Here is an 18,620-nt window from a genome sequence, read left to right as displayed (position 1 = left end):
CCTTTTTAATACTAAATAGGCAACTTTTACTATTCCTAACTAAGTAGTAACCTAGTACTATGCTATATATATAGGTACTTACTAGAGGGAGTTAATAAAGCTATAATAGTTAGATAAAGTCTAGATTTACTTACTATTACCCTACTTATTTAAAGAACTAATAGTTAATAAATTAATATAGTAATAAAATCTTCCTAGCTCTAACCTATCTATAAGATAGTAATAAAATTGTCCTAGCTCTAACCTGTCTATAAGGATAAGCTTTTATTAATCTAGTATATATAAATATAGGCTTATTTTGCTTAATAACTCTCTTTTTTAGAACTCTAGCTAGTAGCTATCCCTAGACTACTATTAATTCTAATAGCTTAATTTAGCCTATTATTATCTTACTATTAATAGTAATCTCTATAGCCTCTTAGCAACTAACCTTTATATTTAAAAACAATTTAAAGTAGGTATTAGATAGCCTACCCCTAAGGTAGCTATAGATAATATAATAACTATTATTATAAACCTAGAGGCTAGAATAATTGCCTTATAAGTTAATAAGTAATATTATACCTTTACTATTTCTCTACTTTAATTACTAATTATATTAACTAATTTATAGCTACTTTCTAGATTACCTAGCTACTTATATAACCTAATAAAATTAATTACTAATATAATTATATTAATAGCTTATATTATATTAGCTAGTAATCTATAATACCTAAATAAGATTAGTAAGAGGGGTAGTGCCTAGTCTAACCTAATTGCTTTCTCCTAGCCTAGCTATAACACTTAAAAAGCAGCATTTACTATAACATTCTTAATATTACCCTTACCCTTTAATACACTATTACCTAGCAGCTTATCTAGCCTATAATACTAGCTAGTAGATAGCTATAATAAAGATAACTAATATAAGTAAAAAATATTACTAACTATTATACTATAGGCTAGCGCTAGCTATAGCTATACCTCCTTTTTATTAGAAATTTATTAGTAATAGTAGTTAGTACTAGTTAGTATAGGATATAAAGAGGCCTTTATTAAGTATTATCCTAGATTATAATCTATACTTATACTAGGTTTAGTATATAGATAAAGATAAGAAGTAGGTTTAAGAAACAATAGCTAGTAGGGCACTATACTTAGATAGTTCTAAGACTATAAAGAAATTAGTAAGTTAGATATTTAACTACTAGTCGCCTAAACCTTTAAGCCTAGGATTTCGACCTAGTAGTTAAGAAGGCCCTAGTAGAATATACACTAATAGTTAAATCTAGAAAGTTATTATATAGAGCCTAAGGCTATAGGAAGACTATTAAGCTAATAAAGGATCTTACTATTAGGAACCCTACTATAGAGCCTTTATATCTAATAATTTAAAAGGCTTCTTCTAGTAGTTTATAGGGCTTCTTTATCTTATTAAACCTACTAGGTTAGCTATATACTCTACTTATAGGTATAAGCTTATACTAGGAGTATATAATATTAGCTATAAGTAGCTATAAATAATAAAGGATAAGAGAAGCTATAAGGCGTTATTTGCCCTTATAAGGGACTTTACTAATATTAAATAGCAATATAATCTAATAATAATAATAATAATAATAATAATAATAATAATAATAATAATAATAACCTAATCTAATACCTTAGAAAATATTATTACTTTAGACCTATACTATAAGTTATAGATTATAAAGTATACTACTAGTTATTATAGACTAGGGCCCTTTATAGCTAGAATCTCGACATTTTAAACCGTATAATACGCTATTATATATACGGCTTATAACAAATAAAAAGCTTTCTATGTTAATTTCTTTATAAGACTCTTATAAGAGTACAACCATCTCAAGGCTGCGGGTTCGACCCCCGCATCGGGCTTTTCCTATACAAGCGCCAACTAGCGTATTCTTTTTAACTCTCTTCCTATATCAACACCGACTTTTTAAAAGTCAGGATATAGGCATAAAAAATACTACTAATAGTAAGAGGCTATAGTATATTTTTGTTTCTTAAAGGGATTTAGAGAGTTCACCTTCTATATCTACTATATATAGCTACGTATTCCACCTTATATTAGTAGGGGCGTGATCTGCTACGTCGATAGTAGTAGAGATTAACACTAAGAGACAATAGGTCACATTATCCGCTATATATAGCGGCGTTTAGTTAACAAGATAGCTTCTACTAATAGTAGCGTTCTTATTAGCTTCTTTAAGATAGAAGGGACTAGGAATCGCTTTAAATATTAGAATCGTAACGCGTATAGGAGGGATGGTTTTTATCTAGGTGGGTAGGGCTAGGGATAGGTAGTCGGCTAAGTTAGTAACTACCTTACTATAGTTTTTCTAGCCCTTATAAGTTTATTAAGGTACTAGAAGGATAATAGAGTCTAATTAGCGTATATTAATAAATAATAAATAAAGTGGTTAGGTTAGCGGTTAGGTATTCAGGTTATTAGTTACTGTTTGGGTTAATAATGGTGTATGATTCTAGTTAGTTGTTAGGTGTTTAGATTAGTGGTTGCTTGTTTTTCTGGTTATTCTGGTTAGTGGTGGTGGCATATATAGCTGCTTGACAAGTACCTAGCAGCACAACTGGTCGAATTCAATATAGAAAACAGGATTGTGGCACTAGTTACTGTCTACCTGAAGTTGTAGCTAATTTTTGGGGGTGGTAAAAGTTACGCTGGTGGGTGGTGACACGGAGGACCAGTGATTGCCTTGCCTGCGTAGAAGTGCTGGGCGGTTGCAGGCCACGCGTGCCACAGCTAAAGCAGTACCAGGTTACAGGGCGTTACTACATCAAGGCCAAAGTGTGCAGGCAGACAAAGCAGATCTCGCAGTCTCATGCCACCACCCTCACCAGGCACCATCACCAGGTGCTGCACTTACGGCCTCGAATTAGTACATAGGTAGGTAGGTAGGTAGTAGGTATGACAAGCCACATCAAGGCCACCTGTGGAACAGGCAACAGGTTGTATGTAACCATGCCCCCCGCCGAGGCACATCGTGCAACCTTCCGTCTTCGTCTCGATTTCCTTGTGGTGTCTACGATTTCAACATTCTCTTCCTCTTCTCTCCTCTTCTTGCGCACCGACAGGAGTCAGCTTCGTGAATACTCCGCGCACTCACAGGGACGTCGCCTACGGTCCCTCCCGTCTCTGTCGCCATGAGTGGCCTGGAAACCATCGAGGACGACTTTACTGAAGATGTCGTTCTTCAAGAGGGTCTCTGCCCGACCATTGCAGAGCATGTAACCCAATGCAACTCCCTTTTCCAGAGGAAAATGGCCATCACAGACATCGTGTCGGATCCTACGATTATGGATGACCAGTTCGCACGCTTCAGACTCTGGGCAAACGACATGGACGTCTATGGAGCGCTCAATGTTTCGCTGGACTACAGGCTCCGATACAGTCCCACAGCCGTCGAGATTTTACATGAGCTCCTGGACCTTATCTGGGCAACTTTAGATTCTTGTAAGTGCCTGCCGTTGCATGATTTTGGAATGGACTGTAGGTCAAGAATTTTATGCTGACGGGGATTCTCCACAACAGTGCAACCAGTCAACGAACAACGACCACCGAGTCCGAAACGGACAAGGAAAAGACAGCGCATAGGAGAAAACAAAGATTCAGAAGTCGCGAGGAGAACCGACGACGATGATTCAAGCGACTCGGATAGTGAGCTGCATTGGGCAGAAGACAATATTTCGAAAATCACATGTACAATCCACGGCACCATAACACAACTCGTCCGCCTCTCCAATGCCGTCCGAAAGTCCGCAAAAGCCAACCGCGCTCGCAAAATCGAACGATACATCGACGATGAAGAAGCAAACGCCGCTATAGCTGAGTTGCGTCTCTACACAGACTGCTACATCCGCTTCCGGTTTCCCGAGGCGCCTGATTCACTTCGCACAGCATTAGTCAAAGCGAATGAGCTGCGACTTCGACGGCTGTGTTATCAGCGATCCCACCGACGGCGCATTGACTTGCGTATTCAGAATCCACAACGCACCAAAGCCGTTCGTCCGCAACTACCCGAGATGAAGGAGGATCCTCGTCAGACTGTGACTTTTGCTGCGGGCGTGTTCCAAGACCCTGCGAGCGTCAGTAAACCATCAGGACCAGCCGGCTTTGTGCCAGCGCCAGCGACAAATGCGACGACGGCTCGACAGACTGCTGTTGGCGCTTTCTACGCCAAGTCTACAACGGAGGTCCCTCGGGCTACATCTATTGTAGTGAACAACAAACTCTCTTTCCCTCCAGTACCATCGTCACCAGAATGCCCGTACTGTGGCTTTATTCTTGAGTTTACGGCCGGTTCAAGGTCAACGTTGTGGCAGTAAGCTGAGCACTACTTTCTTAATCGTATTGTACCCGACCTAATGTGCATCAGGAATCACGTCATCGGGGACTTGGAGCCCTTCATTTGTGTCTTTCCACACTGCTTGGAGGGAAAGCATGAGACGACCGCTCCGCCAACATTTGAAACGTCAAAAGCTTGGATCAGCCACATGCAAAACGCTCACGGGCACGTATGGGAGTGTAGAGCCCCTTCTCACGCTCTAATAACATTCAAAGACGAAATCCAGTACCAGGAGCATTTGATCAGAGAGCATGGCGTGCCGGAAACTCATGTCGGGATTGTCAGCAACGCAGCACGAAGGCCAGTCCTCGATAAGATGCTGCTATGCCCTTTTAATGATGATTTCCAGCCCCGGGAAAAAGTCGAATCGAGTACCGTCTTTGCCAGCGAAGCTCTGCAGTCACACATTGCCGGTCATTTAAAAGAAATTGCTTTGCTTACATTACAAAAGTTGCCGAGCAAAGAGGACGAAAACAATACGAACTTTGATAGCGACCAGGCATTAGATGATGAGGTTGGGCCTGGGCTAGTAAAGGTCCGTGGATCCATGTACAGTGTACTGGACGATGACGAAGATCTCGTTTTCCCGGACGACAATGGCGATGCCGAGGCAGCGAATGTCGATTTGGATCTCGAAGTGGAAGGCCTTAATCCATCAGTAACGAGACTTGAATTGGTTGCTCCCGTGATCGACAGCGTCAGAGTATTGGGTTAGATTCTAGGGTAGGTATCGGTAGCCAGAAAACTCTACATCACGTTATTATAGCACAAACATGTACATATACGAAGACTTGATTGACTAGAAAACGGTCCTACGACGGCGTAGGGCCAAGGCCCCCCTTTGAGGGTTACGAAGGGGGTATTATAAGGTAGAGATTGAAACTGCAGGCTGAAGTCTTGATGAAGAATAATTGACCACTGTGGTTGTGATGAAGGTACTTTGAGCAGGTACCTGCTCAAGGTCAGCTGAGGTGGCCGCCGTCAACGGCGGCCACCCACCCAACGTGACAGCGCACGAGGGCGAATCAGAAAACGCAGTATTAGATTACATATCAGAGTCGATGTGGTCGCATCAGCATCAAGTCACGACTCGACAGCTAATGTAATCAAATGTCCGCCTCGTGTCCAGCACGGAGATGTTTTTCTGTTCTAGCCAACTCAATCTCTCTAGCGAAAAGAGATTCGACGAATGGAACGGAATGGGAGATTAGAAAGGCAGGTCATCATCTCCCTTGCAGAGGCAAAAGCTACATCATTTCGTATGACTTTTTTTTTACAGTGTAATTGCGACCAGTCACAGCTGCCTTTATTGCTTAGCGCAGATGGCTCTCTTTCCAGCCGAGACAGTCTGCCTCTTCTCAGAATGTCAACGTGCATCAACTCTCCTCCAAGAGCAGAGTTTCTATTGTATCATTTTTCCTTATACACAGAAACTCACAGACAACAAACGACTCGCAAAAACAATGCCGCCAAATACACAGAACAAACCTCGTTTCAGTTGCGGCCTCTCAGTGCCTAAATATAGAAGCAACACTTGGCTTGTTTCTTTATTCCATAACTAAATATATCCGCGGGATTAGTATTAAAGCCGAGGAGGTGTTACACATCTACTCCGTGCCACCGCTGATGTGGAAGCGAGTCACGCGAGTCACCCATTAAACTTTCTGGATCGCGTACCTAACTAGTTAGGAGGCTTCTTTTGCCCGTCCGGTCCGGGAGCCGTTCCTGCCGAAAGCTGGCTAACTAGGCTTCCATCTTTCAGCCCAATCGGCCTTTTTCTCCTCTGAAGAAGACACAGCAGTGGCCCTCTCAACGCCATCAAGACAACCAGTGCCAAGAGACACGACCCATGCATGGGCAAACTACCAAGGAACGCCCAACCCACCGAGTATCACACAACGGGCGCAGCATACCAGTACTCGTCATCTTTTTCAGTTACTAACTAGGGAAAAGTCTTGGCCCTTCTCCTTTTCAGCCGCATGAGCGACAAACTCGTTCATGTAACGCCACCAGGGTTGCCAGCGTTGCATTTTTTTCTTCTCAATCCCTTGTCTGGCAACAACCATGCCAAGTGCGGTCGTGATAAGGATAGGGCCTCGTTCCAGCAAGTAAGAAGACGTTGTATTCCCAGTCATTTCAGCCAGCCCTTCCCAGATTGGGTTTAAACAGTGGCGCCACGCCGTCCGGTCCAAGACATCTCTCAAGTTAGTGGGAGCTTTGAGCCAATCGTAACAAAGACCATTGCCACGAGGGCTCCAACAAAGGCTCTGCGCGGATACCCACTAGCGGTCGGTGACATTTTTTAACCTTGACAACCTTGACAGAGAAAGCACGTAACTTGTGACAAGGCTGAGTAGAGCAAAGCCCGTTGGCTGGCTTGGGCGTGGTCAAAAAATACGCGGGTCTTTCTAGCGCCGCACTTATACCAAATAAATAATAATGAAAAGAAAATATAGATGGCAGGTTGCATGTCAGTTGACAGCCTGATAGGCGTCGACCTCCCCCCCTTTGACTCGTCGTATAGTTGATGGGCTTGCCGAGAACATACTTGGTAGTTCTTCAGAGAGGATCTGATTTCTCCCTCGTCTGTCGTTGACCGTTTCTTCTTCTTTCCTTCTTTCGATTTACGTTATTCCTCTATTCCTCCAAACAAAAACTTACCATCGATCCAACCCGCCTCCATGCTCAACTACCGAACCTCGTGATAGCTTCTACTTGACTCGGCTGCAACTCAACTATCCCACGGCAGACACGCCAACAACTCACAGACTTGTCGCCATGAAGTCCTCATTACGGTTTAACAACACCATGCTCGTCCTATCCTGTCTGGGCACCGGCCTCCTCCTCTGGCTGTTCCTCAGCGTCGGCCGCGACTACGTGCCCTACGTCCGGATCCCGTCGACCAAGACGGACGGCAGCAGCAGCCCGCCGGTGCCGCCCGCCGACCCGACGCTCCTCGCCGACCCGACGCCCGAGCACATCCCCAACACGGCGCACTACGTCTACATCCTGGCCGACGTGTCGGGCGACTTCTCGTTTGCCTTCTCCGAGGTGCTCTCCATCTACGCCACGTCGCGGTACTGGCAGCCCGAGGCCATCTACCTGCACACCAACGCGCCGGCCGAGGCGCTCGAGCGGGCGCGGAGCGGCGCCGCCGGCAAGTGGACGCGGCTGCTCTTCGCGGTGCCGAACCTGCGCGTGGCCGCGGTGACGGTGCCCACGCACGCGCGCAACGGCAAGGAGATTCGGCTCATGGAGCACAAGTCGGACTTTGTGCGCGTGCAGGCCATGCGCGAGTACGGCGGCGCGTACCTCGACTTTGACGTGCACCCGCTGCGCGACGTCCGCGCGCTCCGCGAGAGCGGCTTCCACGCCGTCGCCGGCCGCCAGCAGGGCGACAACGCCGAGATCAACTCGGGCGTCTTCATGAACAAGCCGCACAGCCAGATGATTGAGCTCTGGAGCGAGGGCATGAACGAGGCCTTTACCGGCGAGTGGTCCGCCCACAGCAACGGCGCCCTCACCGTCGTCTGCGAGCGCCTCGTCGCCTCCCCCGGCGAGGTCCTCATCATGGAGCGCCACGCCTTCGCCCCCGGCAGCTGGATGAAGGACGACACGATTCGCCTGCTCGAGGCCCACCCGGACGAGCCGTCGAGCCTCGACATGATGACGCCCGACGGACACCTGCCCCAGTACGACGAGGAGCCCATGACGCGCTGGACGGCGGCGGCCGCGAAGAAGAACCCGGCGTGGGCCCAGGACTGGTCCAAGACGTACATGCTGCACGCCTTCAACCACAACCAGGGCGACTTTGAGATTCCCGGCTTCAAGCGCATCACGCCGCGCTACATTCTCGAGCGCCGGAGCAACATGGCGCGTGCCGTGTACCCCGTCGCCCGGGACCTCTTTGAGCGAGGGCTGATCAACATTGACGATCCTTACAAGTTCAACACCGATGAATGACCTTTGCTCTATTGAACAGCCATACGACTAATTACCTTTGCTCTATTGAACAGCCATACGACTAATTACCTTTGCTCTATTGAACAGCCATACGACTAATTACCTTTGCTCTATTGGAACGCGATATAGAAGGACAATGGACGAAATGTATCATTACACAAACTAAAAGAGGCAAGATGTTGTCAGCGAAACAGTCTTGAGCATATTGCATGGGGTTACGCACTCTCGGCCCATTTTCTTTCTTCTTTTATTCTCTTTATTTTTCTCTTCTTTTTTTGCTTTATTTTTCTCTTTCTTTTACATCATCACTTGGCGGGGGCATTTGGCTACTATTTTTCTTTTTCTTCTTCTTCTTCTTCTTCATTCGCTTCAACCTGTATACATATTCATCATGATAGATTCTAGACAAAAATCCTACTTCTTATCCACATCCACGCCGACAATACGCAGCATGCCTAGATCCGTGTACGCCAAGCAGTACCGCGTCGGAGCCCACGCCACCACGGGGCTGGAACCCGCCGTTTTGAATGTATGCACCAGCTCGCCCGTCTCAACATGGCAAACGTCCAATCCGCTGCCTAATATCACTGTTAGCCTGTAAGAAGCAAAAGGAGAGAGTGGATATGGTTCCTTGTCAACGTACCCTCATCACTGCCACCGACAACGTAACTTCCGTCAAACGTGAAACCTGCCAAGTCACTCTAGTTAGTTGGGGCTCTTGTCATCAGAAAAAGAAACAGAGATGGCGGGGATGCTTCATACTCAAGCTTCGTACTGGCCCGGTCATCCTCGTCAGCGTGCGCGTGCATATCCAGTCCGTCGTGTCCCATAGCGCAACGACGGAATCGGAGCCGCCAGTCGCGAGGTACCGCGCTGTAGGCTGCATCTCGGCCGTCAGGCACGACGACGTGTGCCCGTTGAGCGCAAACTCGCGCGACCTCGGCCTCGTCTCCCCGTCGCCGTCGGCGCCCTCGACTGCCGCGCGCTCCAGCAGCGGCGTAAAGGACGGGTATCCGAGGATGCGCGTGCACCCGTCGCCCGTCGTGACAAAGATCTTGGTACCGCTCCAGCAAAACGCGACCTGGTTCGTCTGGACGGCCTGCTGGTGCGACGAGAGAGGCGTCGTGGATGTGGGCGAGAGGACGTATATGAGGTCGGCCTGTGGGGGTTTAGCAGAATGAAGAGAAAGAGGGGGAGAGAGAGCGTCGAGACCCGTCCTCTTACCTTGTTGCCGACAATGAGCGTCTGGCCGTCTGGTGCCCACGCTAATGTAAAGGCGTCGCCGAGCCCGGAAACCTCGTTGAAGCAGGCCTTGGTTCGAACGTCCCAAAACTTGACGACGCCGTCGTTGCTGACGCTGCACAATTCCGCATCCTTTGTCGGGTTAAAGGCGACTTTTTCAATCGGCGCCGCGTGGCCCTTGAGCTCCGTCGAGAACTTGACGTGCGCCTTTTCCGGATTCCCTTTTTTTGTTTTCACCCGTTCAGCATCTCTCACTCGAGCGGTCCCCTGGCCTCCCAAAAAAACTCACAGACTCGCAGCGTCTTGTTGCTCGATCCCGTAGCAATCAGCGTCCCTAGCGGGTTCCAAGCGATGCATCTTAGATTACTAGACAACGGGTCAGTACGCGCTTGGCCTCAGTCCCCCTCCCAGCGGCGTCAACCTACTTGTTGGCCCCGGGCGCTCGAGATGAGTTGGGATCCGAGTACGGCTGGCTGCGCAAACTGCCAAAGTAGGTAGGGAAGCGCTCCTTGGAGAGGCTCTGCCTGGGCCGCAAAACTGGCGCCATGGCGTCAATCCGAGTTGGACCGCCGTGTTTTAATCTAGGTTGGCTTTGACTGGTGCGCAATGCTCAATGACAAAGCATTCCCGACTGATGCTGGTTGGGAAACTGGGCGACAGTGCGACCTTGACGTCGAGCGCTGGCTGGTACAAACTTGCGCCCCACATAAACCGCGCCGAAGCACCATGGCAATTGTCTCGGATGCACAACAAGTTTGCAAAGGACTGAGGCACCTGATGGTGTTTTGTAGGCTCGTGGCGCGATCGTGGCTCGTTTTCATCCCATCTGCTCAATTCGCAATGCAGGCGCTTCTTGACACGTGACGATCCAGTAGTCAGCCTATGAGTGCATAGCTGTCCAACTAAAATACGCAGTGGGCTGTCTAGTAGAAGAGTCGTCTGCCTGTCGGAGGATGTATATATTATATGTCGACTTGCATGGTAACTATGTATGTAGTTGGTAGTTACCTACCTTGATAACTATCTGACCTCATAGTGGGAGAAGGAGAGACAAGTTGTAGTTAGTGTACTATGCACGACTAGATCGAGTACCAACGCCCTTGCACAGAATTAAAGTCGCCGTCTGTACGCTGTTCTGCGGGGTAGAAATTCTGGCCTGGAAATAATTATTACAACAAAGCAACATTCACGGATTTAGAACACTCGTATTCTGGTCCGACGCCCAAGGGCACACACAATTCGTGGTCTACCTACCCTACCCCGAGGTGCTACCGTATTGTGCCATGTCGCGTCCCAGTGGCGGCGCGGCCACAGACTTGACGACCCCTTGTTCAGCGCCGGCTTCGGCAGCTTCATCTCTCCAGGTCTTCCTTGCGGCGCAGACCCGGTTTGTTATTGTGTAGAACATAGGTCGACAGTCAAGTCTTTGACTCACAGCGGCTTGCTGCAGGGGACTGCATGTAAACAAGCTGATCCTCAGGCTCAACGACTCCCTTCTGACTCCCAATCACACGGCCATCTGCCGGGAAATACGAGCTAGTTACTTGCCACCAATACAAACTTCAGCTCACTATATAATATCAATTTCAAGGTTACATGCATAGTTACATAGTAACTACAGATTACGTGTTTATCATGCCGCCCTAGTGAGCGGCTGGTGGAGACTCGGGCCGGGGCGTCACAACAACAACAAACAAGTCACAGTCTAAGCATCGTGCATTTGTGTCAAAAGCCTTATGTCAATGCAATTCATTACTCCTAACAACAATAGTTACCGCCGTGATCCGATCATGGAATATGTACACTTTTGCTATCGCCTTTCAGGCTGGTACCAAGAAATCGGCAGATAGTCCGCCTCAACCAAAAATATCAACAACTCCGAAATAAAATATCCGTTAGCCCTTTGCCAATGACTCCAAGCGCCCTGTATGAATCGAATGACACAAAATCGTGCCCAAAAAAGTGTAATCAACAAAATGGTATTGTTGGCGGAAAAAAAAAAATGCCAAAAAGCTTTGGCCACAAGACTGCGCGTTAATCCAGGCAGGTCCGAGGTGCTGCCTTCATGTAGGGCCGGGCGCTCCAGAGCGTAAGCGGCCATGCTATTATTACTGCCGTGTAATCGCAATCCAATCGCAAATGCTATCCAGAGAGGTATCGAAAGTATATCGTCTTTATTCGTCAAGGTGATATAACGACAGGTCAATGTCCATTATGCCAAAGAGAACGGCGTTCTTCTTGGCCCATTGACGAGAGATGATGGAGGCCTTGAGGAACTTTTTGTTCGCGTACTTTTTGAAGAAGGCTTCGTGTACGACGGGTCGGGCGAGGTAGTCCACCATGAGCTGCACAACGGGCTCCAGCTCTTCTTCCGTGTAGCCGGCGTAGTGGGCGAGCGTCTCGTCCCAGACCCCGCGGTCAAGCATCAGGCGCGACAGGTACATGGCGGCCGCAGCGACGTGGCTAGGGGGGTAGGCCATGAAGCGGTGATCCAACAGGCTAATCTCGGTGAGATACTTGCCAATCGTCCGAGACTGAATGTCATAGTTGTCCGCCTTGGACACACGACGAAGAAAGTTCATGGGATTGGGATAGCTGAGATCGTAGTCGAGGGTGCTCAGGACAAAGCGCTCAGCGCTCAGAATTTCCTCCTCGGTGAATCCGTCGTTGGTGATGCGCTTGAAGTTGGTAAGGTAGGGGGAGAGAACCTCTTCGTACTTGGACGCGATGAACATGGCAGTGATGCCAACCAATTGGAAGTTGTCGAGCTGAATGACCTTTTTTGAGAGGAAGCGGTCAACAATGTTGACGGCAAGGAACAGCGTCTCGGGAAGGAGATGGAAACGCGTGTGGACTTCGATGAGCCAGTCGACGAGGATGCCACGCGTGCTCCACTCGAGCTCATCCTGGTGCCGCATGTACCGGGGGTTGGGGATAGCCTTGCGCTCCAGCTCACGCAGGTAATCAAAGATCTCAGTAGCATACTCGGCTACCATGAGAGGGTCATCACGATCCTCGTCATCAATCTCGTCGAACGGGCCATGGTCATATTTGCTGGGCTTGCTCTCGAGCTTGATATCCGGATTGGTCGTAGTAGCGGGCTCCTTCGCAATCTCCAAAAGTGTTTCCTTTTCTTGCGTAGAGAGCTTCCGCTTCTGAGAAGTTCCGCTGCTGCCAATGGTTCTCTTCTCGACACGCTTGGGCTGCTCCTTGGGGACGGCCTTGGAAGCAGCACGTACCGTCGGCTTTTGCGTCGTGGGCTGGACCTTGGAAACGAAAGCCCCCTTGCCAACAGCCTTCTTGGCCGCAAACGACTCGGTTCTGGCGCGGTTGCTCAGATCGTTGAGAGCGCTGCGAGTGCCGGCGGAAACGGCGGGCTTCTTGGTCTGTAGAGCTCCCTTGGTAACTCTGCCTTCGTCTCCGAGGACAGACTTGGTGGCTCTGGTGGTCATACGCGTGTTGCTGTTCTCGTCGTTTTCATTGGCGACCGCCGCCCGACGGGTTGTTCTAGCCGCCTGCAAAGGGTCAGCGCGTGTCATAATTGAGAAACACGTAGAATTTAACTCACAACAGGCATGGTGATCCAGTAGCTGCGCGTAGCACGTCACTAGATGCTATTCTGCTGGGGTGAGGCCGTTAGTCTTGATACGCGTCAAGAGTGTGAAGAAGGAAAGAGAAGCAGAAGACGGGTCGAGGGAATCAAGTAGGAAGCTCCGAGACATTTGAACGAGTCCAAGTTAGCTCGGGGTGGTTGCTAACGCACCTTTTGGATCGGGGATAGATGGGGTAGGGTCACAACAGCGCGGTTGGAATGCTGGCGACGAGATATGGAGAGAAGGTTAAGCTGAAGGGGTAACAGGTGCCTCTGCCCAAAGAAAGATGCAAATGCGAATGCAGCAAAGAGTATCAAAAAGGAGGGAGGGAGAAGAGATGGGCGGCCTAGAAGTAATGAGCACTGGGAGTAGGGCGAGGGAGTGATGTTTATGTCAAGAAGATGGCAGCTGAGGGCGTTGGAGGTGTTTTGACGGCGGAGCTCAGCGGAGTCTGGAGCAGAGAAAGCAGAGCGCCAGGGAGAGACGTGAGTGGGCGGCCGGTATTTAGGTAGAAAGGTACAAGCGGCGTGGTGGGCCAGGCGCGCTGAGGGTACGTACCTTTCGACGGAACACTGGCGCGGTTCGCGACGCCGCTTGGTTGCTTGGTCGCCCAGGTACAACGGCCAGTAAGATACGTCAGACAGAGCCTTTGTCCCACCAGTAAGCGGGGATATGAGACGCATTTGCTCTTTTCAAGGGAGATGCTCGATTCGACGGCGTCGACTGGCGACACGCTAACAGTTACCAGAGGGCCGTGAGTTGATCTGGCCTACGGAGGGTGCTGGGCCGCGAGATGCTGCGGTAAAAACAATTGTCAAAAGTAGAAATCATCGGATAACGAACTGGTTACCACAGGTTTGCAGCCTCCATTCCCAATATTGAACACAAGAATTCTGCAAGGGTCAGAGCGGGCAGCCCGGTCAACAGGCCTTCTCAAAGACGTGCTTTTTGGCGACAGTGGAGGCCAGACGAGGGCTACACGACTCACAACGCGCCAGTGGACGCCCGCTGCTCGCGATCCCATGAAGCCACGGTGCCACAAGGTACGTACCGCCGAGAGTAGTAGCTTGTCAACAGTCGCAACGGCCGGGCAACGGCCTCTTTATTGGCCTGCCCTTCCCGCAGCGGGTCTACGCGCACAGGTTTGATGTGGCTTGACGCGAACCCCCGACGACTCTGTGGCGCAGCCAAAATTGCTGTGGCGTCGATGATTGGATATCGGCAAAACGTTTTCCCATGTCTAAAACTTGAAGAGCTTCCTTGCACGACAGCCGGACGACGGAGCCATCAATCAGCGCCCGAGCTGCTGTTTGATTGCGATTGCGTAGTAGAGTTCAATTCAGTCTGCTGTGCTGCTTGCTTGTTTCATTGCTGTGCGTATCCGGCAATTGATCCACGAGCAGCCCAATTGATTCGCTCGCGGGCTCTGCATCCACGACATCTCCTTTTTCACATCTACGCGCTCGTGGCACATCCCACGATGCTGCAACCACGACTTCCTGTCGTGGCCAGAGCCCTTGTGCGCTTTGCGCCAATCCATCTTCCGACCCAGCTCCCGATTCGCCGATTCGCAACCGCTGCCACGGTGGGATCGGCCTCTAGCATCGCCAAAGCCGAATCCCAGAACTCGACCATCCGCACCTACAAGCCGAGGACCCCCGGTGTCCGTCACTTGCGGCGACCGATCAACGACCACCTCTGGAAGGGTCGCGCCCATCTGCCCCTGACGATACCGAAAAAAGGCCACGGCAAGGGTGGTCGCAACGTCTATGGCCGCATCACAGTTCGACACCGTGGAGGCGGTCACAAGCGCAGGATAAGAATCGTTGATTTTGTGCGCAACCGTCCTGGCCCGCATCTGGTCGAGCGAATTGAATATGACCCTGGCCGCAGTGCACACATTGCATTGGTGACGGAAAAGGCCACCGCCCGCAAGTCGTACATTGTTGCAGCTGACGGTCTGCGAGCTGGTGACGTCGTTCACAGCTACCGCTCCGGCATTCCTCAGGATTTACTCAACAGCATGGGTGGCACTGTCGACCCTGGTATTCTCGCTGCCAAGACCGCCTTTCGCGGCAACTGCTTGCCCATGCACATGATTCCCGTGGGAACCCAAGTCTTCTGTGTAGGTTCCGCCCCGAAGCGCGGTGCCGTCTTCTGTCGCAGTGCGGGTACCTACGCCACGGTCGTGAACAAGGACGAGGAGACCAGGGCCGATGGTGTTAAGATTGTGACTGGAAAGTATGTCGAAGTCCGCCTTCAGAGTGGCGAGGTGCGCAAGGTCAGCAAGCAGGCATGCGCGACTATTGGTGTTGCCAGCAACGTACACCACCAGTACCGCCAGCTTGGAAAGGCTGGGCGTAGTCGTTGGCTGAATATTCGGCCCACGGTGCGTGGTTTGGCCATGAACAAGGGTACGTATTGCTCTTTGGTTTAATTGGTCAAATGCACATTCTGACATGATCTAGTTGACCATCCTCATGGTGGTGGCCGAGGCAAGTCCAAGAGTAACCGCCATCCCGTCACGCCTTGGGGTCGACCTGTACGTTACTTCTGTAATATCGAAATCCTTTACAACTCTCACTAACTCCTCGCAGACGAAGAGCGGCTACAAAACGCGCCGCAAGAGCAACGTCAACAAGTGGGTAACTGTACCGAGACCACGCAACCACGGCGTGCAGAGAAAGAAGAAGTCGGGCTAGACTGCCTCAAGAGCGGCGCTGTATTTCTAGATGGGCATTGGCTCCGGCAGAGCCGTGTATATTATGCCCTGTATCATAGCCATGAAGAATCAGCATTGTGCAAGTGTATTATCCGTGTCGGATGAACATGGGCGTCTGCATATGCATGTTTTGGTACCTTGCGTACCTGTCTTGCTGTCGATCATAATGCGAGCTACTGACATCTCTCGTTCATGATTACCGTATTTTCAGATTTTGCTTTTTTGTTCATTCTTCAGATTTCTTTCTGTTTCTTGATCTCAATTGCTTTTGAAAAATCCTCAAGATCATGCAATATCCGCGACACCATGCATCATTAACCGCGGTGATCTGTGCATGCACTTTATCTGAGGTATACAACGATCTGATGTGCACGTGCTACGCGTTTGCCGTTTGCCCCAGCGGCTGCCACCTGCTACCAGCTGCCAGGTGCAACACCAAACGAAAACGTCGAAAACATCACCATCCCTCAATGTCGCCTCGCTTTTCACCCATTTCGCATCTTCCGGTTCTTGCCGCCATCTTCCATTGTCCATTGTCGGCCTCCCTATCCAGCCCGTGGCGCAGCAGCACACGATCCACTTCCACTTCAAGCGTTAATTATGGCGCCACGCAAGCCGCAGTTCAACGATTTGCAACCAGGGTTGCTCGGTTGCGTGGGACTCGGGTGGTAGGGCTCCGCACCACCGAAACCTCCCTTCCTCATTGCAAAGAAGAAACGCATGTCGCAGATTCCACAGCCGCCCGTAACTACAGCGCTCATGTGGATGGAGTTTCTGAATGCCGGTCCTGAAGCTTACTCTTGGCGCAGGATCCATTGGGCAATAGGTGGCCGTCTGGTCGTGCTGGGCACCACACCCGCTGTCTCGCCCTTCGCCTGCTCTCACTGCGCCTCGCCCCAGCGACTGCCCGGAGTGGATTTCCCCTTTGTGACCCAAAGACCTGGCTCAGCATTGCCAGAGTTAGCCCAATCGCCGCTGCCAGCTTACGTCGCCCACTAGCCGCTGACCTTTCTCAGATCACTAGAATAAATAGGATTAGCCTCCCACTACGACTTGAACCTAAAGAGTTCCCACACGTCACTTGGTCAAAGTTTCAGCTCTTCCAGGCTGGACTCCCTTCTTCCACCTTGCATCTCATGTCAACCTACGAAAAGATGGCGGTCACAGGAACCGCCGCGATGCGGCAGCAATTTTCGATCATCCTCATTGCCTCGTATATTGTCGACTGGATTCTTGTCGCTGGGCTCGCGATCGGCTCCTACGTACTCGGAAACATCAAACCAAACTTTCGCAACTTTTCACTAGCCGATCCCAACATTGCGTAGGTGATTACTCGACGAAAGATTCGCCGCCTTGTTTTGCTAACCACCAAATTTGCAGTTTTCCCTTTTCCGAACATGAAACCTTTCCGAATGCGCTTCTGTTTGTCTGCTGTGGTGTCATTCCCGTCGTGGTGGTGGCCGTCATCACCCTCCTTCTCGTCCCCGGCGGCACCGTGCCAAAGGGCACCCCTGCGATATCGGTCTGGAAGCGAAAGCTCTGGGAGCTGCAGATCTCTTGGTTGGGCTTGGTTTTGGCTGTCGGGTCCGCATGGTTCTTTGTTAGTGGCTTGAAGAACATGTGCGGCAAGCCACGCCCTGACATGCTCTCCCGCTGCAAGCCAGACATGGCCAATGCGGACAAGTACATCGTCGGTGGCTTCCAGATTGAAGGCGCCAACGGCCACCTTTACTCAGCCGCCATCTGCACCGAGACGGACCAGGCAAAGCTCTGGGACGGCTTTCGTAGCTATCCTAGCGGCCACGCCGCCGCCTCCGCTGGCGGTCTGATCTATCTGTCGCTCTTCTTGGCCAGCAAGTTTGCTGTGACGATGCCCTGGATCATGCCTGGGTCTGGCGGAAATAGTGCTTCGCTCGCCGCGTTCCCCTCTCGTGCTGCGCAAGCGAATGTACATGCCCAGAACGGCTACGAGGAAGGTCACGACGGCAGCTGGCCACTCGGCGCGAAGCCCCTCAAGGCCAAGATCCACGGCGCACGCACGCGTGCCGCTGCTCCCCCCGTTTTCCTACTCGTCATCACACTGGTTCCATTTAGTCTGGCGCTTGTGATTTCGGCTTCTCGGTGGTTCAACTATCGGCACCACGGCTTCGACATTCTCTTTGGTTTCCTAATTGGTACCGCCTGTGGCATATACAGCTTCCGCTACTACCACATGCCAATCCAGGACGGTGCTGGCTGGGCTTGGGGTCCCCGAGACCCTAAACGTGCCTTCTGGGCTGGTGTTGGCAACGTTGGCTATGTCGCTTCGCGTTCGGACGATGTTGCCGATTCTGCCGATATTGAGGCCTATCCCAAGACCGCGGTGGCGCGCGGTGCAACCCAGCGCACCGACCAACAACCCGGCGCGAACGGCCAGTACGGTGGACAGTACGAAACTGGATTTGAACAGGTTGAGTTGCAGAGACTGAACCGTGGCGACGACGACCGAGTGTAATGAAATTTGAATAGTTTTTTTTAGTATAGGATATTCTGTTTAGTTCACGCTTGATAGACGTGATGTTAATACGAAGTAACAAATCTGCAGCTCCTTGTGACTTTAAAGACGAGGATATTCATTGATTGCTACCATGTTTATAAAGACTACCCATTCAACGCCAAACAAAAGAAAAATGAATATATATATCCTTGCACGTACTCTAGAACCGTTCAAGCGCGGGGCTCTTGGAC

General features: G+C 50.2%; 5 protein-coding genes across 5 annotated transcripts; 3 read left to right on the top strand and 2 right to left on the bottom strand.

Moving 5' to 3' along the window:
• Positions 1-7,181: 7,181 nt before the first annotated feature.
• CCM_01147 (glycosyl transferase) lies at positions 7,182-8,336 on the top strand (the record flags this gene model as incomplete). Its single annotated transcript, XM_006666304.1, has 1 exon — positions 7,182-8,336. One exon carries the CDS (start codon positions 7,182-7,184, stop codon positions 8,334-8,336), a length of 1,155 nt encoding a protein of 384 aa, XP_006666367.1.
• Positions 8,337-8,616: 280 nt separating this feature from the next.
• Positions 8,617-10,125, bottom strand: CCM_01146 (WD repeat-containing protein; the record flags this gene model as incomplete). The annotated part of the gene is made up of 7 exons (XM_006666303.1): positions 8,617-8,710; positions 8,833-8,914; positions 8,980-9,037; positions 9,112-9,495; positions 9,561-9,799; positions 9,868-9,944; positions 10,004-10,125. 7 exons carry the CDS (start codon positions 10,123-10,125, stop codon positions 8,617-8,619), a joined length of 1,056 nt encoding a protein of 351 aa, XP_006666366.1.
• Positions 10,126-11,752: 1,627 nt separating this feature from the next.
• CCM_01145 (G2/mitotic-specific cyclin-B) lies at positions 11,753-14,409 on the bottom strand (the record flags this gene model as incomplete). The annotated part of the gene is made up of 6 exons (XM_006666302.1): positions 11,753-13,093; positions 13,342-13,622; positions 13,730-13,940; positions 14,022-14,064; positions 14,160-14,301; positions 14,337-14,409. The coding sequence occupies 6 exons, from the start codon at positions 14,407-14,409 to the stop codon at positions 11,753-11,755; spliced, it is 2,091 nt and encodes a 696-aa protein (XP_006666365.1).
• A 242-nt stretch (positions 14,410-14,651) lies between these two features.
• Positions 14,652-15,873, top strand: CCM_01144 (60S ribosomal protein L2; the record flags this gene model as incomplete). The annotated part of the gene is made up of 3 exons (XM_006666301.1): positions 14,652-15,585; positions 15,640-15,713; positions 15,769-15,873. 3 exons carry the CDS (start codon positions 14,652-14,654, stop codon positions 15,871-15,873), a joined length of 1,113 nt encoding a protein of 370 aa, XP_006666364.1.
• A 1,156-nt stretch (positions 15,874-17,029) lies between these two features.
• CCM_01143 (PAP2 domain containing protein) lies at positions 17,030-18,387 on the top strand (the record flags this gene model as incomplete). Its single annotated transcript, XM_006666300.1, has 2 exons — positions 17,030-17,214; positions 17,274-18,387. The coding sequence occupies 2 exons, from the start codon at positions 17,030-17,032 to the stop codon at positions 18,385-18,387; spliced, it is 1,299 nt and encodes a 432-aa protein (XP_006666363.1).
• Between the last annotated feature and the right edge of the window lie 233 nt (positions 18,388-18,620).

Source organism: Cordyceps militaris (genome assembly GCF_000225605.1).
Source record: "Cordyceps militaris CM01 unplaced genomic scaffold CCM_S00001, whole genome shotgun sequence".
NCBI classification, from domain to species: Eukaryota; Fungi; Ascomycota; class Sordariomycetes; order Hypocreales; family Cordycipitaceae; genus Cordyceps; species Cordyceps militaris.
The sequence above is the reverse complement of the archived record's forward strand: the minus strand, read 5'-3'. Positions and strand labels throughout refer to the sequence as shown.